Source organism: Silene latifolia, chromosome 1 (genome assembly GCF_048544455.1).
Source record: "Silene latifolia isolate original U9 population chromosome 1, ASM4854445v1, whole genome shotgun sequence".
Lineage (NCBI taxonomy): Eukaryota > Viridiplantae > Streptophyta > Magnoliopsida > Caryophyllales > Caryophyllaceae > Silene > Silene latifolia.
In genome coordinates this window covers 199472028-199498876 of record NC_133526.1, presented here as the reverse complement: position 1 = coordinate 199498876, position 26849 = coordinate 199472028, and the positions used below count along the sequence as shown (strand labels likewise).

Sequence of the window (26849 nt, the reverse complement as noted above, 5' to 3'; positions counted from 1 at the left end):
CCGCATACAAGAGTACTAAGACAACGTAACCACCATAGACACCTATCAAAACAGTAGGGAAAACCCTATTATTAACAACCATAACCACAAACAAATCTAAGTATGATGATGATGACTTACCTATATTCGGCATTCCGGCGACAAGACCGCTCCCCCGACTCAAGTACCCATCCCCATAGTGTCTCCATGTGAAAAAGGAATCTCAAGGTTGAAGGTGCGTAAAGGAGCGAAGTGTCGTCGATTAGGTTTAGGAAGAAAGGAAATGAAAAACTAATTTGGGGTTCACGACTTCACGATATATATGTTACCGCTGAAGAGTATGTGACTTATTCTATCGAGTGGCCTCTACTCAATCGAGTCCCTAGACTACTCGATCGAGTAGCTTATGCTATATCGAGTTCTCCACGTCTAAAGGTCACCAAGTGCTAAGTCCGTCTGTATGAAAGGTTCTCAAGGGTCTACCATATGTTTAAGGTCAGTCAACTACTAGTCAACGGGTCTCTAAGGGGGCGGGTATTAGACTGTATCTTATAAAACCTAACTAAGGCAGTCACACACAACAAATAAGCCATAAGAGAAAGATTGAAAGACGATGACATAACACGTGCTCACCTAGATATGCATGAACATGCTATCCTACATCAAATTCCATATGGTTTGATAACGATCATATACGGGCATAATATAAACGTTGAGCAAACTCTCGGGTACTGACCATAACATACACCACAACTAATAAGGCAAACTCAATCTTCATAATCCTAAGACACAATCACTTATTGCCCTTATCATCGGTAACACCCTTTTTCACTATTACACTCGAAAATAACCTCATGCCCATCAGAATAATACCAACCCTACCCCGTACCCAGGATTGTCATTTTCGGTGGGTGATAACCGAGATTTAAGGGGTTGGTTGCCATTAAGGTCATGAGATAGTGAAGCATGCATTATCCATCTCGACGATGATCCGGCGATAAAGGTAACAGTGATAGGGTTGGTAAAGAGTAAAAGTTGGCAAGAGAAATGGTCATAGGTTAAGATTACCGATTAGCATATATTTTTCTCATTATCTTACAAAATCTTAGAAAGATTAACCTCTTCGTACTCCTTCTAAATTCATTTTATATACTATCCTTTTACGAACAAACCACCCATAAATCCTTCTAAATTCATTTTATGTAGTTACTATCCTTTTAGAAGGATTAATCTGTATTTGGTTTCTAATTATGAACCTTACAACACACGTGGTAGAGAATGAGTAGTAGATCCGTCTTTTCTCTATCTCACCGTTGTCAAGCATATGCAAACCATCATTCATTGATCGACATAAGTCTCTCTTTCAAGTTAAAGGGTAGCTTTAGTAAGGGCAAAACCGTAAATCCCTATTCACTGAGCCTCTCAAATTCTCAACCTTTGCTTTTAAAATGCCTTTCATATTCTTCCTTTCTCTTTACACTTTCCATTTTCCCAACCATTCTCTATTTACACTCTCTTATTAATAATCTTCTCATCTCTATTTTCTATTCATATTCTCATCTCTGTTCACTTCACCATGGTAAATTTAATCATCTCTTTTTCCATTTCTTGCTTGTCTTTTTATTGTTATGATTACTATGTTTTGACTGTGGATTTAATTTAGTTTTATGGTTTTTTTTGACGTTAATCTGGTGTAATTTAGCTGTAGATTTGTTCAGATCTAGCTAAGTTTGCTTGATTTTTTTTTTTTTTCATGATATTATGTTGTTAGTATCACTAGCTGGATCATGCAATTAGTACTCCCTCCGTCTCAATCATTTGTCTGTCTTTGATTAAAATACACTCGGAAATAATTAAAAAGGTAAACAAATAATTGGGACATAGGGTGTATATTTATAAGTATTTAACTAATGATTAAATCGATTGAAACTTGATCTGCTAGTATAAGCTAAGAAGCGTATAGTTTAAGATCTTAATTGTATATGAAGCCTAAGTAGAAAGGCTGGTGATCGTTTAGGACATTGTATGGTTTAAAAAATGAACGATTTGCGTATAATATTGCGAGTTTTGGAATGTAATCATGGTAAGCTGGATCATTACTCAGAAATTGTTAGAGGATTTGATGTAGCTAAGAGCGTTTACGATTGTATGTACCTTTATTGTTTCCAGATGATTAGTTACAATTTAGTCGCGTTATACTATGGGTAAGTGGTTAATCTATGGTGGGGAATTGCGGATTTTGAGTGTCAAATATGCTAAAGTGTGTTTGCCAATGCTTTGTGAGTCCTTGATGATGCATAATTCACTTTCAAACCCTCTACTGATACTGAATTAACTGAAACCTTTGGGCGCTAAAGTGAAATCAGGCCAAATCTCAGAGCACCAAAATTAAAATACTCGTGTTTTTTCCACTATTTTGTTTGTTTAAGGTTGATGGAGATGAGAAAATTTTACTTGCTTTCAAACAATTATCAGTGTCCAAATTTGCCATAATCAAGGTTTGAGTTAATGTCACATTGATGACTCGAGTTTAACATATTTTCCATTTCGGTGACCATCTAGTGAAACTAAACAATCACTAAAATTGTGACGTCTTACTACCTCTTACATTTAATCTTTATTCTCGATTTAAATTCTAAGTTTTTATAAAAGAAATCCGGACTTCGATTTTAAAACCTATAAGTTTACTTGGCTTTTGTATTATGTTTCACTCCCCTTTTGTTTTTCACTTTTTCTTTTTTTTTTTTTTTTTTTTTTTTTTTTTTGCATTTTTGAGGTGTGCGTTCAGCCATGGACGGTTCTAAAGGATGATTCATGTCAGTCGACCTCAAATCATTTTGGGATTAAGGCTCTGATGTTGTTGTTGTTGTTGTGTACTACCTCTTACATGACACAGCCCATGGGTGTATTAGTTAGTTACAGTATTCACTAGAATCACTGCCACTATACAGCGTTGCTGGTAGCATACTAGCATGTGTAGACAATTTTGCTATCCCTGTTTTGATCTTGGTTGTCTTTGTTTTGTGGAATCTACAGGCCAATGCGGCGTCTGGAATTGCTGTGCACGATGACTGCAAGCTGAACTTTTTGGATCTGAAAGCCAAGCGCACATACCGTTTCATTGTTTTTAAGGTTGAGATGGATAAGAAGCAGGTAGTTGTTGAGAAGTTGGGGAAGCCAAATGAAACCTATGGAGACTTCACTGCATCCCTTCCAGCTGATGAATGTCGCTATGCTGTTTTTGATTTTGATTTCGTGACAGAGGAGAACTGCCAGAAGAGCAAGATCTTTTTCGTTGCATGGTATACCTTGCCTTATTTACTTAAACTACCTGATTTGTCATACTTATCTTGGAGTTATCTTAATCATCAACACTGCTCTCTTGGGTGGTCCATCAATATATTAATGTCCCACTCGTCAACCCACGACGTTTAATTCACAACTCGTAATTTTTTACCTTGACTTTATCAGCAACCTAAATCACTGTACTCGATTACATTCTACCATACTTGAATCCAAGGACTAAAACTTAAAAGCAAATAGTGACAATTTTTTGCATGGCCAATAAGAGCCCGCCATTTGACAGGTTACTTTGCTACTTTTGACTCTGTCCGACTCTCAAGTCTCAACCATGGTTGGTTGAATGACGCTTGCATGAGTTGCCACACCCAGTTCTATTATTTTTTTTTCTCGCGCCTTGATTTCTGTCGCAATTGATAAATGTAGCCTAACTGTAGTTTGTGTGACCTATGAAGGTCTCCCGACACAGCAAAGGTGAAAAGCAAAATGATTTATGCAAGTTCAAAGGATCGATTCAAGAGGGAATTGGACGGGATTCAGGTGGAGCTGCAAGCAACCGATCCTTCTGAAATGGATCTCGATGTGTTCAATAGCCGAGTCCGTTGATTCAACAGGCTAGTTATGGACATACTTTTTTCTGTCTCGTGCCATCTTTATAACGGGAAAAGGAAGTGACGTCTATAGCTTGTCGATGGCAGATGCCGGATGTTATGTTGCTTAAGTTGTGTGAGTTTGACCTTGAAATCTTGTGCCTATATTTAGATTAATATTCAGTCCTATTGTTGTCGACGTATTCAGTTTTCCAAATGACTTGCTAGTATGTATCACTTGTGGGGTGGACAGCACATTTTCACTGCCATTTTACAGGCCTGTGAATTCTTGCTGGTTTCCTTTAACTTCATGGTTAGTGTCTCTAGCAGTCTAGCACTATGGTAGATATGGTAAATCTGAATGAGTGGGTTTTGTATTTGTGAAACATATGTTTATTGGGATGTATTATTCTTCGGAAATTTGTCGAATATGGTGTTATTAAAGTTTGAATGTGGAGTAAAACTCAAACCTTGTTATTGGATCTTGTCGGGTTAGATTCTCGATTTTCATGTTCTATTCTGTATGTTACTCGTACATTTGATCGGTAGAGATTCTATGATGGATTACATCCCGATTTCTTGCCCACACGCCCGAGGGAAAATTCTGATAGATTTATCCCAAATAGAGGTGGTGTTATGGCGCTTGCTGCTGATACGGCTATGCTACTTTGAGACGTTTTTTTGATGGCCAAATCATGCAGGCTTACGTTTTTTGTCAATAAGACGATTTCCCAGTAATTTTTTCTTGGCCTTCAACTTAGTACACTTTGTTCGATAGTGTTGATCAAACTCACTATCCCCTAACCAATTGACTAAATTGAGATTATGTTTGAATTGCGCTCATTTGTGCATAATGTATCAAATACACTTGCTCATCATTCTCAATGTAGCAATATTATGTTGATGCAAGACAAGTATAAACACAATCGTGCTCTTGTAACAAGGATTGGACAAATTTCACCAATTAGGTTCAATTTGCTTGAAGATGAGGTGATTTTTAGCCTTAGAATTATGATGGCTATACTAAATAACTAATTGAAAGGAAAAAAAGCAAGTAATGAAACGAAAATGACTAAACGAGAATAATGATACGAGATATTCGTGTCGCGGAAAACCCTTGTAACACGGAGAAACCAAGAGGGTAATAGTGTCCCACCGAGTTGTGCTACAGGACGGCGACACGTTGAGTGCGAGATATAACAATGAAGAAAGTCGCGAAAGTGGTAAATGACTCCCTTAAGTTTGCTTTGATGTGAGTTTAACCCCCTTAAGTTTACTTTGGAGTAAACAACCCCCTTAACTTTGATCTAATGTGAAATCAAGCCCTTTTTATTTTTCCGATCAAAATATCATTGGATTATCAATTTCTTACCAATTTCTCATCAATATTTCTCACCGATCAAATTTCTCACCGATCACACAAGCTTTATAGTTTCGAAAAAGTTCTTAGTCAATTGAACTGAACATCAGAACATGAAAGTCACGGAAAGATCAGCATAGAGCACAGTGTATTGAAGAACAACATATCCAAAAATGATTGTAGTTTAAGGCTAATAATATGAATCATGTTTTGTTAATATTCATCATGAATAATAGCTCCCTACATAACTATATACCTTGCTGAACAACCTACTCCATAAGGACTGAATTCTCGTGAATAACACCCTTGAATATAGCTAACCGGGACCTCATACATCTCCGTTAACCTTCATCCTTTAATGACAATAAATTATCCATGACTTCTTCAAAGTAGGTAACATCTCGCGAGCGATCAAGCTAAGGGAGATAAAACAGGCACCATTATTGGAGGTCATCGGAATTGGTGAAAATTTAACAATCCGGTGAGATTTTGATCGGAAAAATAAAAGGGGTTTGATTTCACATTAGAGAAAAGTTAAGGGGTTATTTACTCCAAAGTAAACTTAAGGGGGTTAAACTCACATCAAAGCAAACTTAAGGGGGTCATTTACCACTTACGCGAAAGTGATGGAATGTAGATAACTATAGGTTGGTCTATGTGCTCAAGTGAGCTCACCACAGTAGTGTCCTTGTGTCTAGGGTCGTAACCAAACCGACCTAAACCCGAGCTCGGCTCTAAAGTTTGAGTTCGAGTTCGTGCTCGGCTCAAGTTTGAAAAGAGCTCGCCCACATCCTCATTCTCGTCCCTAGAAACAGCTCTGATACCCATTCCTTCTCCTTCCTTCAGTCACGCATCCACACTAATAATCACCCCGTTGGCCTGCGGTTTGTAACCTCGGCCATCAGCCACCCTATTCCTTCCCTTCTCGTGAGCACCTGAACTCATATTCTCATTTCACTTTTTTAATCTAACTTAATATGGATATATATTTTTTTTAAACATATAAAATTATAAAATACTAAGGTGTTGTTTGGCCTTGCTTATGGAAAATGACTTTTCCTTTTTAAAATGAGTTTATTCACAAGTTACTTTTCGGAAAAGTTTTAGTTGTTTGGCCATACTTTTGTAAAAGCGGTTTCTCACAAAATTTATATGTTTGGCCTAACTACTTTAATACAACTTTTGTTTGCTTATTTGGTTATTTATGTAAAAAGTAGATGTAGAAGTAGTAAATATCCAATGGGGATCCTCTGTCTCATTTGGTGTCCCATTATGTGTCCCACTCCATTTACCTTCTAACACATCAACAAATTAACACATTTATTGCAATATTTTATTTTACAACAAGTGATGTGTCAAAAGTTAAGTGGAGTGGCACATATAATGGGACACAAAAGTGGGACAGAGGATCCCTACTGGTAAATATCTACTTCTCCTTTTGGGGTGAATAATCAGTTTTTAACTTTTCAAAATCACTTTTAAAATTCTCTAATTTACCATGTTTGACCAAGCTACTACTTTTTCAATTACAAAAGCACTTTTAAAACTCTCTAATTTACCATGTTTGACCAAGCTACTACTTTTTCAATTACAAAAACACTTTTTAAGTTTGGCCAAACAACACCTAAAAGATCTCCATATTATATTATATATATTTATAAATGCCAAAATAACATATAATTCGAAAAATAATATTTATAATATATAAAAAAGTATACAATTTTTTTATAAACGAGCCCAAATAAGTTTCCGAGTCGAGCCTTGTTGAGTTAGAGTCGACTCAGATTTTAGCGAAGCTCGAGCTCAATTTGACCAATTAAATTTTAAGGGCTCGACGATCCGACTCAGACATTTAGAGCCCTAATCGCATCTACATGAGAACATATCTCTATTCAACTATTTGAGCTCGAGCTCCGTTTAACTGAGCCAATTCCAAGAACTCGACGAACCGGCTCAATTAATTACTGCTCCAATCGTATCTACAAATGTCAAAATGAATAAATGATATATAATTTGAAAGTTAATATTACAATATATAATAAGTAGGAAAAAAATTCCTATAAACAAGACCAAATAAATTTTCGAGTCGAGGCTTGTTAAGGTAGGGATCGGCTTAGATTTAACCAAGTTCGAGCTTGGTTTGACCGAGCCAGCTCAGTCATTACAAGTTTACAACCCTAATCGCATCCACATGATAGAACATATCTCTATTCAACTATTTGAGCTCAAATTCGGTTTAACTGAGCCAATTCGAAAGACTTGACGAACCGGCTCAATCAATTACAGCCTCAATCGTATCTACGTGATAGATCACATCTCTACTCAACTATTTTTATCCGTAATTTCGGTCACAATGAAAAACGGTTCTACCTAATAGGAAAAAAGCAAAAAACAATTCAGATTACTATGGACTAAGCCATGTCATCGATCCGTGTGAAAGAAAAAACGCAACGTGGAGCATTTGAAGAAAATAATCGTCGTCATTCCGCTAACAAATTCCAACCGTAGATCATCTCATTAAATCAACAGTCAGAAACACACTTCCTCCCACCACCTCATCAATCCGTGCCTCCCTCCATCAACCAATCAAATTAAAACCCTCTCACCTATAAATAAACATCTCAAACAATCCCCAATTCCTCACCGCTAACCCTCATTCCTCTATCTCTCTCCTAAAATCTAAAATCTAAAAATCTCACCAAAAATGGCACCCAAAGCTGACAAGAAACCAGCAGAGAAGAAGCCCGCCGAGAAAGCCGCCGCAGCAGAAAAAGCCCCAGCGGAGAAGAAGCCGAAAGCCGGAAAGAAACTGCCTAAGGAAGCCGGAGCAGCAGCAGGAGACAAGAAGAAGAAGAGAAGCAAGAAGAGCGTTGAAACCTACAAGATCTACATCTTCAAGGTTCTCAAGCAAGTTCATCCCGATATCGGAATCTCCAGCAAGGCCATGAGTATCATGAACAGCTTCATCAATGATATTTTCGAGAAGCTTGCTCAGGAATCTTCTAAGCTTGCAAGGTACAACAAGAAGCCGACGATTACTTCAAGGGAGATTCAGACTGCTGTGAGACTTGTTCTTCCTGGTGAATTGGCTAAGCATGCTGTTTCTGAGGGTACTAAGGCTGTTACTAAGTTTACTAGCTCTTAGATTGTAGAGGTTTTAGGTTAATCTATGGTTGTTTTCGGAATTAGGTATGTGTAGGTGGTGTCGTAGGTTAAGCTTTTGTTTGAATGAAATGTTTAGTAGTATGGAACTTTGGTTGGTTATGGTGATGATGTTGTAACTATGTCTCCGTTTCTATGTTTAGGAATTAATGAATGAATGAGTTTACTCTGAAATCTCTCTGTTTTTAATTAATCCTTTCTGCGGTACTGCCTCGGTTTCTTTAGAATTGTCGATTTATTTTCAACAAAGAGAGGACCTGATTTGTTTAGGACCTGGTGACTGTTAGTTCAGTGTTCATCCTGCAAACTTTCTGAGAAAGTACAGTAACTAATAGTGAAACAAGAGTAAATTCCGAATCGTTCTCAAATCATGGTAACCAGTGCCTGCTAGTTAGTATATGCATCATTTCGTAATCGTCCTGATAGGTAATTCTACTGTTTCATGTATGCAACTTAAAACTTGCTGTCTACTAGATAATGGTATTATGTGAGCTACCAGTAATATCAGTTAGGAGTTTGCAGAAGATACTCAGGAATTACAGTATCAGAAACTCTCAGAATGTCATTTATATATTTATCCCATGGTTTTTCCTGCAAAGTCTTGGTATCATCTGTAAGGTTATTCTGTGGTGTATCTTTGTCTCAGATGTTCCATCAAATTATGTTACTGCTCAACAGCTGTTTCCGAAGGTCATTTCTATATTTATCCCGTTATTCTTCCTGCAAATTCGTTGCATTCTGTTCTGTCCTGGAATCGTAGCACCTACAAAGTGAAACATGACCCCGACTTCACAATTTTTATCTGTTTACGAGGATAGATCACTCTGCATACTAGTAGCATGTTTTCGGCTCTGTAGATCTCGAGTTCATTCTTAATTACTGGCTTACTGCATCATTGTCCTCTGACAAACTTTATATCCATCATTACTTTATGTTTAATTTTTTTTGCAAGTATTCGACAAGGGCATATCCGTATTTTCATTGACAGTCTATACAAGTATGAATTGTGTGACTCTCCTCCTCTGCAGCTAAAAAAGCACTTTTATAACTGTAAGTTCAATAAAGACTGCACATTTGCTGGGCATTACATTACATTGTTGTGAAAACCCGGAACTTCTCTACCAAGATACATTGTTTATCATGTCTCTCATTTCTATTCTCAAATCAGCTTATGTCCAGCTCTCAGTTCATCGGCCGTCGTTTTACTACGCGCTGACATGGACGACATTACTGGTCGTGGTGGTGGCGGTGGCATCATTCTCTCCAGAACTGGCTTTTTTGTCGACAGTGTCTCTCTCATCAACGTACTCCCGGTCATGTGGGGTCCATGGACTCGTGAGGCTACCGTTGGACATCCCAGGAGAACGACTTTGCTTCCCTGCCTACATGATGAAGCGCTCTTCGCTTGATATTTTGATCCCTACAATGTTTGCTGCTCTAATTGTGACTTCTTCCGCCTTGTTGCTGAGATCGTTGGGTCTCTGGCATAATTGAAGCTTTGAGAAAACTGTGAGTTTGATATTAGTTTCGTTAGATAAGTCATGCCAAATGAAAGGGAAGTACTAACTTTATTGGGCGATTTAAATTTGTTAGACAATAATGCAAGAGAAATGTTGAACAATAACAGTGTTTTAGTATTCACAAATCATAATAGATCTTCAATTATGTAAATGAAAGATATTCCGGAATTGGTTCTTACATCGGCACACAGACTTTTGAAGACGGTTTTATGAAACTATTTATTACTAGTCTCTCCGTCCTATTTATTTGTTTACCTACCTCTGATTATAATACTCATCATAATGAATTGATATGGTAAACAAATGATTGAGACGGAGAATACATATTACAAGTCCTATATTATTTTGGTAAAACACAGCAAGTGAGATAGTTTTTGCAAGTAATAAGAATCGATCCATAGAAAATCTCGTTGTAGCTCTTCATGTAGTCAACCATAAGCTTTTTTCTTTAGTTGCCTCCAACATGTTTTGGAAGTAGTTTCTTGTCACCCTGGGCTGAAGTAGCCGCGGTAGTGACGGATGGATGTTGTAAGAGCGGTTTACACGGAGGTGGAAAACACGGTGGTGATACCGTTGGAGATGGTTTTAAAGTAATAGGAGGTTTCTTAACCTCAGGGTGAATGTTTCTGTTTACCTCATGTTTTGGTACAAAGATTTGAGCGTCTTTCGCTTGGATTATAGGAGAAAGTATGACAAGTATAACAAACAGCAAGTACAGGCGTTTGTTATTCCTGATCGAATCTGCCATTTCTCGAAAAATGAAACTATGCTTAAGAAATACTCTTTGATATGGATGAATGATCACTTCTACTTTGTTTATATTTATACTCACAAATCGTACTATATTAGCCACTCGACGTTACTATGTGTTCAATTGAGGATCATTCGTCTCATTTTATGTTTATCTCCTTGCAATATGTGGTAACTGGAATGCAAAATTAGATATTATTACAAGTATGATGTTTAACATATTGTCATGCTAGTGAACTAGTCAATCAGGGTAGGGTGTTCCGATAATGACCAAGGAGAAATTATTGAGCCGATTTAAATCACATATTAAAATTCGGATCACTTGGGACTTATCATCTCAAATGAATATGTGAAGCAGTGACATGCTTGATGCTCGGATTGTGTTAAACTTGATCGACAAATTACTTCGTACTTCCCACTTCTCCGACTTAGTCCCTAACTTCAGCAGGTGAGTTTCTCGCTCATTTTCCACGCTTTTGAGTAAAAAATACTCGTAACAAATTAAAATTCTATACGGAATTCAAGAGTAATAACTCGATAATTTAAATTACACGGAATACAAATACACTACACCAATCGAAAATGTCGGGACATTTCTATTTGTTTTTTATTCTCTTATTATGCCTTGATTTCTGTCACTAACTCACAATGGATAAATGTAGTCCAATTGTAGTTTGTGACTTTGTGTGACCTATGAAGGTCTCTCGACACAGCAAAGGTGAAAAGCAAAATGACCGTGGTAGATATGGTCATATGGACAGCAATTTTTCACTGCCATTTAATAGGCTGTTGAATTTGGCTTAATTATGAATCCTGCTGGTTTCCTTGAACTTCATGTTTAGAGTCTCTGGTATTCTAAATGAGTGGGTTTTGTATTTGTGGAACATATTTTTATGGAGATGTATTCTTCGGAAATTTATCGAGTATGGTGTTGTTAATGTTTGAATGTGAAGTAAAACTCGACAAGAAATTCTTCAGTTTCAAGTGCAATTGAATCTCTTTTCAGGTTTTAAGTGTCCCTCTCTTGGGTTTGACCCAAGAGAATATTACTACTTTGTTATTGGGTTAGATTCTTGGTTTTCTACCGTTCTATTCCGTATGTTGTTACATTTGAATCGGTAGAGAGCCATTTTTTCTATAACGGATTGCATCCCGAGGGAAAATCCTAATGGATTTATCCCAAACTAGTTTTTGAACCCGTGCTTGCGCGGGTGATCTTCAAATTTGCGTTATAAATAATATTTTTATAATCATTGTAATTTTCCTAACTTATAAATAAACCCTAAAAACTCATTTATGTGCTTTTAGTCGAGTATTCGAGTATAAAAGAAATAACTATTTGTATATCCAAACATCCCCCTTAAACTAAAAGAATAAGAAATCTCTAAAGTTTTCCCGCCTAAATGAATTAGGCTATAAATAAGCTTCATAACACCATATCTACAACTGGGCCATCTTGATTAATTTCGACTTAAGTTATAAATGGGCTTCATAATATCATATCTATAACTGGACAATGCTGTTTAATTTCATACAATAAATAATTTCTATATACCATTTAAAAAAGGGATAATATTCTTTTAATTTGCATAGACATATTAACGGATATTCTTATTTTGTTACATACATGAAATTGCACTAATTATATGTACAATGTGATATAAATATTTTTACTTATGATATATTTTTTTTACACTTTAACTTAATATCCATCTTTGCTCCATACTATATGAAAACTTAAATTTTGATTACTTTTTTTTTAATTGTTTATATAATGCCTTCAGGATATAGTGATATAATTAAAAACAACGTTTTATTAAAACAAAGTTAATAAAATAATTTTAGTAAAATCGACAATCTTATACGGAGTAAAAAGTGTTGAACAATTTCTTTTCTAGCTTAAATTTTATAATTAAATTTCAAATGGAGTTAAATACTGTTATGCGGAAGCGTGAATATCCCTGTATTGGGCCTCTGCTGTATCTGTGTCCACAATCCATAATAGTACGATATTGTCCGCTTTGGGCCAAGCCCTCACGAATTTACTCTTGGGCTTCTTCCCAAAAGGCCTCGTACTATTATATTTTGTAGACACTTATAAAGATGATCTTCCATCTTTATTCTACCGATATGGGACATGGGTTTGCACCCTAACAATCCTCCCCTCAAACCAAGGACCATCATCTTTTGACTCGGACCTTGACCTCCATGGAGGACTCTCCCACTCTACAGCCCCAATTTCTAGACACCCGAAACATCACAAGTCTTGATAACCTCCCCTTAGCCGACACACCATGCTACCACGAGCCATGTCTTGCACCACATGTCACCGTCTGGTCAAGTGAGTGCCCCCACATGCTCCTGAGTCTGCATGTCCAAGTGCCCTTCTTGGGGATTTGCTACACATGCATATCAAACATCCTCTGCATCCAATATACCCTGGATCGGGTCCGCCACTTCAGAAGTGCTAGAACACAAACGGTCTCTGGCATCCAACCTGGAAAGGACCCACCAGACCTGTGGCACCCAATCTGACAAGGGTCCACCTGATCAACAGTTCTAGTACACAAATGGTCTTTGTCCCACAAGACCTATGACGCCTTTCATCCATTTAGCCCTGGACCGGGCTTGCTCAAGGACTCACCCCGAGCTAAGAGTTCCATGCCTTACAGTGTACAACTTCAAGTCTTGGGCCTGCTGATGAATCCCCGTGTCTAGCCCAAGTCGAACCTTGGGCTCTGATACCACTTGTTATGCGGAAGCGTGAATATCCCTGTGTTGGGCCTCTGCTGCGTCTGTGTCCACAATCCATAATAGTACGATATTGTCCGCTTTGGGCCAAGCCCTCACGGATTTACTCTTGGGCTCCATCCCAAAAGGCCTCGTACTATTATATTTTGTAGACACTTATAAAGATGATCTTCCATCTTTATTCTACCGATATGGGACATGGGTTTGCACTCTAACAAATACCAATAATATAATTATTAATTCTCTAATATTTATCTAAAAAACCGCGTATTTGCGCGGGATCTATACTAGTTATATAATAACTATCATACTCTAAAAGCATACACAATATGCATCACGTTCATTTTATGCGCTCTTTGTATTTTTGCCAAAAACAAAACTACTTTACTCGACTTCTCCCTCTATTATTCAATTACGTAGTCAATTTTTACTTCTAAATTATTAAATTAACCTTTATAATTTTCATTCTTTAACCAAAAATCATTATGATTCAATCAATATATATTATCCATGGTCGATAACACTTCAACGATGGATGAAACATCAAATTTTTTAACATTAGTGAAAAATTCATTGAAGTTTGGCGCTTGTGGTAAATATTATAAATGTGATGTAAAACCCATTTTTGAGCTACCATTCACCACAGGACAATGTTTAAAACCCTTTCTCCAATCACTCTTTAAAAAACTTTCTTAAAAGATATTTAACAAATGATTGTTTTCCAATACATCAAAGCTCACCTAGCTGCTTGACTCAGCTCGAATTTTGTCTCAAATTGTAATGACCAATCTTTATTCTGACATGTCAACCCCGTGTTACAGATTTAGATAATTTTCTTATGGATATACATGCTTTATATTCTTTTTATGGGTTTTTATACACTTTTGTATTGAACGCTCAACTAATGTACTTGATAGCTTCACTTATCTATTTTTTTTTTTTGTGTTGACTAGGAGTATCCCCTACCGACAGTTGGGGCAATCTCCTTCGAGGCACTGAAGGCAATTTAATGGGTTGACCCCTCTCAAGTTTGGCTTTTTCATTCGCAAGAGTCAGGAATCGAGCCCCTGACCACTTGTTTAAGAGATGAGAGCCCTTACCACTCACACCAGCCAACTTTGGTATAACTTCACTTATCTATGAGAGTGACATATCCTCAACAAAATTATGAGCCGTTTTCATATGATTATTTGACGAATATAGTATGGTCATGAATGATGAAGATTGGATATAATCAAATGAACGTCAAATAGGAAATGAGATCGAGAAAGGTTGATTCATCTTTGCAAAAATAATTAGGTACTATATCATAACTACAACTGATCTCCTATTTTAAGTGTGATATTAGGAGATTTGTGAGATATTTGTGACCATACTTGAATTTCCGTAACAAAATTGAACCGTTACAATCATTGATATTTAATGTCATTTTATTTTTTAAGTATTTTAGTACGACAAATTAAAATTAGGATAGTATTATTTTGTAAATTTTAGAAATTATGTTGTCATTTTCTTAGGTGTGAGTGTATGACGGTGTTGTTTGGCCTTCTTGTATAAATTAGTTTTTCCTTTTTTGAAGGAGTTTATTCACAAGCTACTTTTGGGAAAAGTTTTGGTTGTTTGATCATACTTGTGTAAAAGTGATTTCTTAACTATATAATTACCCTTCAATTTATAATTTTACACACCATTGTCAAACTAAAATTATGCCAACAAATATTGTGAGAGGGTAGAAGCAAATCAAAATTATAATTTCACACATCCTGGTACTTTGACGGTGTATGTGAGAGGATAGAAGTAAATATTGTACATAAAAGAGAAAAAGTGTAGGAACAAAATATATAAAGAAGTAATGGTTTCATAAAAATAAAAAGTAATGATTTTTGACACTTTATGTGAAAAGTAGAAGTAGAAGTAGAAAATAACTACTTCTACTTTTGAGGTCAATAATCAGAATCTGACTTTTTAAAAGTAGTTTAAGAACTCCATAATTTAGGGTGTTTGGCCTAACTACTACATTTTCAGTTACAAAAACACTTCTAAAGCTTGGCTAAACAACACCGACATATGACAACAAAAAAGACAACCCGATTTTGTTTTAATATAATATAAATATGGTATGATATGATATGATGCACCCATCAACAATTAAAATTGACCAAACCTAGCTCACATTGGCCCAAACTTTGCTGATTCCATATTAATTGTAGTTATCAATATATAAAACCCATTATAAATTACATGAATAACAAAATGTGATATGAATCTAATTTAATTTATTCTCGACCTAAATTATTTATATGCTACAGACTTAAGCTTCGACTAAATTACTGGTTTATTAGGGGGAAAGTATTATCTTTAATCATTCTTTCACAATTACTAATAGTTAGAGGCGCCAATCAATGATACGACTCAAAAACACGACATGAACCCAACACGAAGTTAGCGGGTTAGGGTTAAAGATATTGTGACCCATTTAAGTAATTGGGTTGACGCCAACACGATATGAAACTTAAATAGGTTGGGTTAGGGTTGAACTCTTTTAACGCGAACCCGATACGAATAACCCATTTAGTAAAAGTGTTGTCGTATATCAAGCTCAAAATGTCTTTATTTTCTCATTTAGTATTGTCGAGCTCGACCTATGCTCTCGCTTATGCTTCTTGCCTTAGAATGACCGTCGTTTATGTGACTCCTCTTAGGACTTATTCTACAACCTTCAATCTTAATTGATATTTCTCCTTCAAAGACGTGTGAAGCATACAAAAATATATGTCCATGGAGGTTTTGTGAAACAAAAAAGAAAAAACACCACTTTAACCGCAATGTCCTATGCGCCTATGAAAATATAATTTATAACGATATTACCGGATGTTCGTACAATGACTCAATAATATTATTGGTATTGTATCTTGACAAATTTCCCTACTATTATGGAAAAGATATAAAGAATAATGATAAATACCAACTCTGCTTTTTGAATTAAAAAAAATGGAGACAATATCATACAAAAATGCAATGGTGAATTTGGATTTAATTTTGACGGAAGATGTGACAATAGAAGTATATTAAAAGTTTAAGTGTGTAACATCTTTCAGAAACAAAATTACTTCATCTGCTGAAAATTTTTCCGACCCCGAAAAACTTCTAAATAGTAAGGAAATTAATAAGTTCAACATGTATTAGTTCATGGAGAGGTTTGTCATCGGTAAGTAGATGTTTGTTTATTAAAGCCAAGCAAAATCTTTGAAGAATAGTATGGAGCAATTCATTTTTACTCTCACCGTCTAATACTCAACTAGTTTTTGTGCCCGTAAAATTCACGGGTGCGTTTTAGTTTAACTGTGTAAGTTCACACATAAATATAAATTTATTCATTTCGAACTTGTTGACAACTTGTTGGATACGATGACACGCAAAACTGTTGCACGTGAAATAGTTCATTTATTTTGGTGAGAAACAGAACAACATATTAAATTCCAATTGCACATGAATTAAGATATTAAACGGGTAAGTAATGTAATGGTGTGTCAATTTAACTTGAAACTACATACTTGAACATTGAGAATTGTAATACAAAATTAATCATGTCAATTGAATAATCGATACATGTGAAACTCATTTGCATGATTGACTTGTGTTCTCTTATATAGAATCATAGATACATACTTGTATATACGACATAAAAAAATATATAGAAGAGTACATACTTTGATGTTTAATTGTTATTTAATTTTTTAAGGGAAAAAAAAGAATCAAAATTTAATATTTATTGTGCTTTAATTAATGATATATTTCCAACCTTTTCTTTTTTAAATAATGCTTGATGAAGTGACTTTCTGAAATGAACATAAAAAGGGGAATGATGAAAGGTGATATTTGATCGTCTCTATTTTTTCATTTTGTTTTTCTCCCTCTTCAATACACTTTTTTTATGTTGTCTTTTTGTTACTTTTGTTTGTTTCACATAATTATTTTTGGCTTTAATTTGTTTTTTTCACATCACTATATATTTTATATATACAATGTTGAATAACATGGTTTTAGAAGAGTTTACATGGGGTACTCTATGTTATATTTGTAGAATGATATTCTAATTTTGTTACGATATTATAATATTTGAACATATTATATGAAAAAAAATGGTAAAGATATTTTTTTAAGTCCTCTTTATGTTTTCAATTAATTGAAATTGACGGGGTATATAGCAAAAGAAAGATAGCATTTATCAATGTCGTAAAATTTACGTGATGCAAGGTAATTTTTATTTCTCATATAACTTATTTTAAAACAAATCCCATAATTTAAGATTTAGTATTTACTTTGATGTATAATTATTATTTAATTTTCTTTAAAGAAAAAAAGAAGCAAAGTTTAATATTTATTGTGCTATAATTAATATAGTTTTTTCAACTTTTAACTTTTTAAATAATGCATGATGATGTGGCTTTTTAAAATGAACATACAAGGGGGAATGGTGAAAGTTTATGCTTTGTTGTTGCCTTTTTATTATATTTATAGATAGATGAGCTACGACTATACAATATTGAAATCACCACAAAATTTACAATCTTAATCCGTAATTTTCAATAAAAAAAAAATCCATAAAAAAACATGTATCGAATATTCTCCCTACTAAAAACACAACACAATCTACAACTAACATTCATAAATAAATTTCTTTTGTATACACATATATTATACAATATACTATACATCATGAAAACGAAAAAGATAAGATTGAATAATTACCAACATACATGTTCCAGGTTAGTTAAACCGTAAACCTAAAGTCAAAAACTTACAATTATTCGTTTAACAAATTTAAAATTTTAAACAATTCTCGATAATAAGCCGTAAAAACTCAATATAACTTTTTTAAAACGTAAATTATAAATCATCAATACCTCCAGCCTTAAGAAATGAAAATGATTATATCCACTTCGACATTAGATATCGAAGTGATTTCTTGGTTGCCCGCTCAACCTATGTACTTCACTATTACAGATACAGGCTATAACAACGGTTAAAAACCGTTGTTATATAAAAAAGCGGACGTTGTTAAAGCGTCTGTTGTAAAAGGTTTTAAAAACGGTTGATTTTCTTAAGGAACCCGTTGTTAAAACTATTAACAACGGTTTTAAGTACAAAAACCCGTTGTGGAAAATGTGACTCAATTTTGGGGGGAAAGTTATAACAACGGGTTGTAATATACAAAACCGTTGTTATAACTAAAGACAACGGGTTGTTTATAAATAACCGTTGTTGTTTGTTCTTAAAAAATAAAAAAAATTAAATTAAATATTACTAGATGCATGCATAATTACGGCCCGTTATAATTCCGATGCATGCATTATTACTGCCATCCCTGTGCATATGAACGGACAATATGGAATGAGAAGGGTTAGTAATAAGATTTGAAGCAACAGAGAGAGATATGATGATGATGATTATGGCACAACTTCCTAACATATATATTAATTAAAAAACAACTCAAACCACACATTGCTTAGTATAAATACATGCATTATCTCACTATACATCTCCAAACCCTAACTGCTAAAACAAACTCCAAATAAACCCTACTTAATCTTTCAAACAAACTCCAAACTCCATCAACAAAATGAATGATATCATTCTTAAGACTCTTACTATGATCGAGAACAACAACAGTTTCATCCGCCGGTTGCTCCACATTGAGGAAAGTTTCAGGAGCTACCTTGCGGATGCTCGATCCATACTGAAGGACGCCAAAAAAGATGGCTTGACAGAGCAGCAGCAGTTGCAGCTATATGACGATATAGCAACTGCTGAACGGAACCTCCAAATAGCCAAGGAGGAGAGGACGGATATCATAGAGGAGAATAAGACTCTCTATGAAAATATAAGAATTGCATTTTTATTAATGTAATTTTTTTTTAATTTATGTATTTTTAAATATATATATATATATATATATATATATATATATATATATATATATATATATATATATATTAATTATGTTTATCATGCATTCCTCTCTATCATCTTGCTTCTTCTTTGTTTTAGTTTATTTAATTTGTTTTACTAGCTAATTAAGCGAATAATACTTAAATAAATAACATAATGGTCGATAAAAACACATACACATGCAAATGAAATAATTAGAAAAAGAAAATAATGACGATGAAAGACGATGAAACCAACAGTGACGGCGAGATTTACCAGATAATTAGAGAAAGTAAGAGACGATGAAATCAACAGTGACGGCGAGAAGATAAAGCGACGATGAGAAAGAGAGAAAGAGACGATGAGAAAGAGAGAAAGAGACGATGAGAAAGTGTGTGTTTTGTGTTTGTGTTTATGTTTGTGTTTGTGTTTGTGTTTGTGTTTGTGTTTGTGTTTGTGTTTGTGTTTGTGTTTGTGTTTGTGTTTGTGTTTGTGTTTGTGTTTGTGTTTGTGTTTGTGTTTGTCTGCCGTGTTTGTGTTTGTGTTTGTGTATTAAGGTTTGTGTTTTGTGGCTGTAGCAGATTTGTGTTTGTGTGGTTTATAGTATGGAAGGTATTGACAACGGTTATTAAATAACAACCGTTGTCAAATAAGTTTTAACAACGGTTGTAAAACAACCACCGTTGTCAAATAAGTTTTAACAACGGTTGTAAAACAACTACCGTTGTCAAATAAGTTTTAACAACGGGTTTCAAAAGTAACCGTTGTGATTACTTTTCACTAACTTTGCGTCAATTTTGCGCCAAATTATTAACAACGGTTGTGCATGTGTTACCCGTTGTTAAAACTTATAACAACGGTTGTTATAACCATACCCGTTGTAATTAGTTTTAGTAAAATTTGCGCCATACATTCTTTAACGTCTATTGTGATTTTCGTGAATAATCGTTGTTAAATGGGCGTTGTAGTTGCCTGGATTTGTAGTAGTGCTTGTTCACATCGCTTTTGACGGCAGAGGTATAGTGTATGATTTTTCTTGGCAAAATGATAAATTATTCACTTATGATTACTTAATAAATTTATGAATGATGAACATGGAAAAGAATTGAATAGAAATTGGCAAATAGGAAAAGATAAAGTAAAAATGATAGAAAATCCTCCATTATTATAAAAAGGAATAACTGCCTAAGGAAATCATAGATTGATAGCCGAAATTTACGTATTTTGTCAACAAAATTGAATTTAATTGGCTAAAAGTAAATATTTTTTTTTTGTGGCTTAATAGGAAAAGATACGGGAGTGATCAAAAGTAAAATATTGTTTCCTTTTTGTGGCTGAATATTTGATGTGATTTTAAGTTAATTCATGGGTTTGACTGGACTTTATTAAGTGATTTTAAAAATAAAAACGGTTACTTTATGTAGCCCTTGATTGCAAATCTTATATTTTTTTTAAATAGAAAATGGCACGTGGCGGTTGAAAGAGTTGTGACACGTGGCGATCAACGAGGCTTGCGGTTGTTGCTTTAATATAATATATGATATATGATATATGATTGAGGTGGTGGTCTGAGTTTGTTGTGGCTTTGCTACTGAAGTACTGATCGACTTTTGAATGCGAATGCTTTTTTATGGCCAAATCATGCAGGGTTATCTTTTTTGCCGGTAAAATGATTTCCGGTAACTTGTTCTTGGGCTTCAACACAGTCGATTAGATATGGTTGATCAAACTCATTATCCCCCAACCCATTGTAATAATGTTTGAATCGCGCTCATTTGTGCATAATTTATCAAATTAAACACTTGCTAATCATATGCATTGCAGCAAAATAATCTCGATGTAAGATGATTTTAAACATAATCGAGCTTTTATAATAAGGAATAGACTTGAGATTTAACATCTTAACATCGTGAGATTTCGAGTGAAGACATTAATTTACATTTGTCACAAACAAAATCCAATGGTTAATCACACGCACGTTTTCTCATGACACACAAAGTGGCCTCACAAATTTTGAGAAGCAATGAATGACATTTTAGGCTGTCGGTGTGCGATAAATCAGTCTACTCGTTGAAATTGATTTAATACTTGTTATTTTTTTGCGGAAATTGAATTGGATAACTCTTAAAGCGACCCTCGACACATGATAGAAAATCTGATAGAAAAAAAAACATGCCCCGGTACAGCGTCCTAAACAGCTCAAATTGAACTGTATATTGAAGTGTAATACACCATATACACAGTTTTCAGGATTCCAGGATCCCAGAACAAAAACGTCTATAAATCGCACAAACGGTTTCTCGGGTCAGATTGTAATACTACGGTTTTCTATACTTTTAGGTACTCTATCGAGTGGGGCTTACTCTGTCGAGTAAGTGAGTTTGGTTTACGAAACAGTGTTCTGCTGATGGGTACTCGATCGAGTAAGTGTGGCACTCGATCGAGTAAGGGTCACTCGATCGAGTAAGTGACTTACTCGATCGAGTAAGTTGGTTTTATGGGTTGTTTTTGACGGGTTTTGATAGAAACATGAGAAAGATATATAAACTTAATCCGTCAGTTTCTTTTCATTTTTACAATTTTCTAAACTTCACAAAGATAAAACAAAGTTACGTTGCTTCTCTCACTCATTGCTATCAAATCATAAGGGCTAGAGTCGTCGGATCGTTGTGTTCTTTACGCCGTTGAGACCGTCGTATTGTGGGTAAGATCCTAGTATAGTTTTTATGTTGTTTCATTGATTTTGGTTGAAACCATAATTGGGTAATTTGGGGGTTTTGGGAGTATTGTGTTTATTAGATGGTGATTGTATGATTGTATGTCTGATAGGAGGTGTTTGCGTTGAAGAACGATTTTAATTAGCTGATTGTGACGATCTTGGTGATTGCTTTTCCAGGTAGAATTTCCTACTCAGTTATTGGTTACATACATGTTGGTTGGTTGATTGATTGTTGGTGGTTGTTGATTAATAACATTTGTCTATATCGTATTGGAATTGGTGATTGTTGATTTTGTAATTGGTTGTGATTGTTTGTCTGTAGTTCTCGAGGTGTGTCCTCGGCTGAGTGGAGTCACTTGCGTGAGTGGCTTCACGCCCTCGATTTGCTCTATGTGGAACCCGCCACAGAGGGGGTGTGCACATTAAGGAACTTGGGTTATCGCTCGGATGAGATGAGCGGGGCTTAGGTGTAGACCTGGCAAAAGTATACCGAACCCGAAAAACCGATCGAAAATACCTGAATCGACACCTGACCGTACACCTGAAAGGTATAACTGAATTTCACCCCGAAACCTGAATCGACCTGAATTGATTCGAAATTGAACCGAATTTGTAATATCCGAAATAGACCCAAGATCGAATGAACCTGAACTGTTTCAACCTGAATTGTTTTAATCTGAACCGATATATACCTGAACCGATTTCAACCCGTACATTGATAACATAAACTCAACATTGAAACCCGAAATAACCTGAATGTACCTAGACGTCACATTTAGGGTGTCTTTTTGTAAATGAGTGTCACTCATGAATTAATATTATATCGTAGTTGTACAAAAAAACATTATTTATTACTTTTTAAAAAAAATTATTCGTATTATATCCAACGTTTTGAATAAAGACCTAATCCCTTGACATCCGATCCGATTATGACCTGACTCGAATCTCATCTGCTCCGATAATGACCCGACTCGAACTTTGTTTGCACCGATATTGACCCAACTCGAACCTGAACCGACCCAAAATATCTACAACCGATTAAAAGTGAAAACTGAATCCAACCCGAGTTGAACCGAACTGAAATCGAAAAAAAAGATAAACCGAAATAACCCGATCCGAAATAACCCGAACCGAAATTGATCCGATTGACCCGTTTGCCACCTCTACTTAGGTGGGTACGGCTGCGGTCCCCCACTGGCGGCGAAGAATATCTGTTGCGATGAGTATTCTGGCAGGAATACACACTTTAGTGTGTAGTCAGGTGTGTGGAGTTGTGACGGAGTTTGGGTAATGTGTGTGTTGTATCTTATATATTGTGTTTTGTGTAATCAGTAACTGACCCCGTTTAAATGTTTTAAAAACTGTGGTGATCCATTCGGGGGTGATGAGCAGTTGTCTAGCAGGTATACTATGGATGCGCACGGGATCAGCGGGGGACGACTCCATGAGTCTGATAGTAGTCTTCCTCTATGTTATCATAATACCTTTGTACTTTAGAACGGTTGTACTTTACTTTACAGTTGGATATGTAATCAGTTAAACTTATTTATCTAAAATATGTTTCTTTATGGTCAATTTGATATACATTGCCTCGGGTAACCGAGATGGTAGCACTTCTATGCATTAGGTGGTCCTGGTAAGGCACCTTGGTGTATGGGGGTGTTACACAGATAAAGCGGCCTAAGAAATTTTGAGGGATAACGGATGACATTTGAGGTTGCCGGTGTGCGATAATTAAGTTTTAGACAACAATCAAATACTCGTTAAAAATGGTTTAATACTATTTATTTGAGCTGAAATTGAATACGGTAACTCCTAAAGCGACCCCGGACACGTGGTAGAAAAAATGGGAGAAATAGAAAAATGACTCGATACGGCCTCCCAAACGGCTCAAAATAGAGTGTATAATACACGGTTTTCGGGATTACAGGGTCCTTGGACAAAAATGTTCATAAATCACACGGATGGTTTTTCGGGTCAGACAAAGCGACCTCACAAAATTTGAGGAGCAACATAGGACATTTGAGGATAAAGGTGTGCGATAAACTAGTTGTGGGCAGAAATCGTATACTTGTTAAAAATGGATTACAACTTGTTATTTAGGGCTGAAATCGAATAAGATAACTCCTAAAGCGACTTTGGATACGTGGTAAAAGAAGCGAGAAAAAAAGAAGCGAGAGAAAAAGAAGCACGACTCGGTACGACCTCCGCAACGGCTCAAATTGAAGTGTGTGTAGTGTAAGACACAGTTTTCGGGATTACAGGGCCTCAGAACAAAAATATACGTAAATCACACATACGGTTTCTCTAGTTCAGACGAAGTGGTCTCACAAATTTTGAGGAGCAACGAATGACATTTTAGGCTGTCATTGTGCGATAAATAAGTCTCGGGCAAAAATCGGATACCCGTTGAAAATGGTTTAATACTTGTTATTTGGTGCTGAAATAGAATTGGGTAACTCCTAAAATGACCTCGGACACGTGGTAGAAAAAACGAGAGAAATAGAAACACGACCCGATACGGCCTCCCGAACGGCTCAAAATAGAGTATTACACGATTTTCGGGGTTACATGGTCTCGGGACAAAAATGTTCATAATCACACAGACCAACAAAATGACCCGACCCAAAATAACCCGACCCGCTTGACACGGAACAGACCCGACCAACAAACCCGAAATGACCCGACACAACCCCAATTGACCCGAAATTAATAAGAGACCCGAATTGACCTGACACGACCCGACTAACCCGTTGGCTAGGTCTAATATCACAAGTAGCCTCTCGTCAAGTTTAAGGGTGCTCTCACTATTCCCGAGGTTCCTTTAGAAGTCTCAAAAATTTGAGTATTACACAAGTAACATTGTTCTTTTTAGCCTTAGGCCCTATTTGTTATTACTAGATTACTATTAGTAAAAATAGATTAAAAAATGACGGATTTGATCAGTATATTTCAAAAAACAAATTTTGTTAAAGTGGACTGATTTAGTTTCATAGATTGTTTGATTTGTGTATAAAATGGTTGATTATTTCCGTTTTAACACAACTTACTAAAATAATAAGGTGAGCTTAATCTACTGTTTCGATATGCTATTTACTTAATATTTTAATTAATAGATTGTTCAATATGCTTTTCTATTTGTAACTAAGTTTTCGTTAAGATGTGTTGCTTATGGTTCCACAACTTGAACTCAACTCTTTTTTTCCTCCGCCACACTTGTCTGCAAGACTCCCTATCGGTTGATTTGTTTTTGTTGTAAACGGAGTTGTAAAAGCGATTTTAATGTAACTGAATTTATAGTCAAATTGGTAATTGAGTAGTTGCACAATTAGACTTTCATCAATTGATTTTCTCTCTCGGCCCTTAGATCATTGTTGTGTACGGCCGATCCGTCGATCATAACTTTTATAAGGCGAAAAAATAGTAGTATTGTGTTCATATAATCATATAGCAGTATGGCACGGCTTAACTCTATTGAATATATTTTCTCTGTAGTTTTGACACCGTAATGAAAAAGAGTTTTACTTACTCGTAGAGTCATAGGACCATGGTCCATGGTTGCTCGATAGAAATAGGAAAAAAAAACAATTTAGATTCAAATGACCATTACTATAGACTAGCCATGTCATCGATCCAGGCCAAACAAAATAAATAACAACAAAAAAAGCAACGTGGGCTAATCCATGTCATCGATCCGACTCACTCACCACAAAAAGAGCAACGTGGAGAATTGGCACTAACAAATTCCAACCGTAGATCATCTCATTAAATCAACCGTCAGAAACACACTTCTTCCCTCCACCTCATCAATCCGTGCCCCCCTCCATCAACCAATCAGATTAAAACCCTCTCTCCTATAAATTAACATCACAAACAATCCCTAATTCCTCATCACAAACCCTCATCCTTCTCTCTCCTAAAATATAAAATCACGCCGCTTTCTCTCTCTAAATATCTCACAAAAAATAGCACCAAAAGGCGAGAAGAAACCAGCAGAGAAGAAGCCCGCCGAGAAAGCCGCTGCAGCAGAGAAAACACAAGCGGAGAAGAAGCCGAAAGCTGGAAAGAAACTCCCAAAGGAAGCCGGAGCCGCAGCTGGAGACAAGAAGAAGAAGAGAAACAAGAAGAGCGTTAAGACTTACAAGATCTACATCTTCAAGGTTCTCAAGCAAGTTCATCCCAATATCGGAATTTCCAGCAAGGCAATGAGTATTATGAACAGCTTCATCAATTATATCTTCGAGAAGCTTGCTCAGGATCTTCTAAGCTTGCGAGGTACAACAATAAGCCGACGATTACTTCAAGGGAGATTCAGACTGCTGTGAGACTTGTTCTTCCTGGTGAATCTGCTAAGCATGCTGTTTCTGAGGGTACTAAGGCCATTACTAAGTTTACTAGCTCTTAATTGTAGAGAGGTTTTAGGTTAATCTCTGGTTTGTTAAGTATGGTGTTTTAGGTAATCGTTGTTTTTAATGAAATGTTGGATATTATGGAATATGGATGATGATGATGATGTAACTATGTTAGAGATTAATGATGAAATCCTTGGTTTTTGTTGCATTTGTTACCGGATTCTTTGAAATGTCGAGTTTATCGATATTGTGAATAGAATCAATATTGTGAATAGTAGTGAAACCCTCCATGTCTGTCACAACTTAATCAACTCAAGTATCCTATAAATTAAAAACTCACATTATAAGCTCAAATATCCTGGAAATTTGAGAAAAACTAATTGTTGCTTTCACATAAAGGATGCATTGTTAAACCCTAGACTGTATAAAGTTTCC

At 35.6% G+C, this 26849-nt stretch overlaps 3 protein-coding genes and 1 pseudogene across 3 annotated transcripts; all 4 read left to right on the top strand.

Annotated features, from left to right (window-relative positions):
• The first annotated feature begins 1418 nt into the window (after nt 1-1418).
• On the top strand, nt 1419-4351 carry LOC141617296 (actin-depolymerizing factor 4-like). Its single transcript, XM_074434479.1, has 3 exons — nt 1419-1558; nt 3016-3281; nt 3735-4351. Exons 1-3 carry the CDS (start codon nt 1556-1558, stop codon nt 3883-3885), a joined length of 420 nt encoding a protein of 139 aa, XP_074290580.1. The 5' UTR covers nt 1419-1555; the 3' UTR covers nt 3886-4351.
• A 3503-nt stretch (nt 4352-7854) lies between these two features.
• LOC141617276 (histone H2B.7) lies at nt 7855-8565 on the top strand. The gene has a single exon (XM_074434460.1). It carries the CDS (start codon nt 7934-7936, stop codon nt 8372-8374), a length of 441 nt encoding a protein of 146 aa, XP_074290561.1. The 5' UTR covers nt 7855-7933; the 3' UTR covers nt 8375-8565.
• Nucleotides 8566-9384: 819 nt separating this feature from the next.
• Nucleotides 9385-10316, top strand: LOC141617281 (uncharacterized). Its single transcript, XM_074434466.1, has one exon. The coding sequence runs from the start codon at nt 9532-9534 to the stop codon at nt 9883-9885; it is 354 nt and encodes a 117-aa protein (XP_074290567.1). The 5' UTR covers nt 9385-9531; the 3' UTR covers nt 9886-10316.
• A 15678-nt stretch (nt 10317-25994) lies between these two features.
• On the top strand, nt 25995-26493 carry LOC141617288 (histone H2B.7-like; annotated as a pseudogene).
• Nucleotides 26494-26849: the final 356 nt, after the last annotated feature.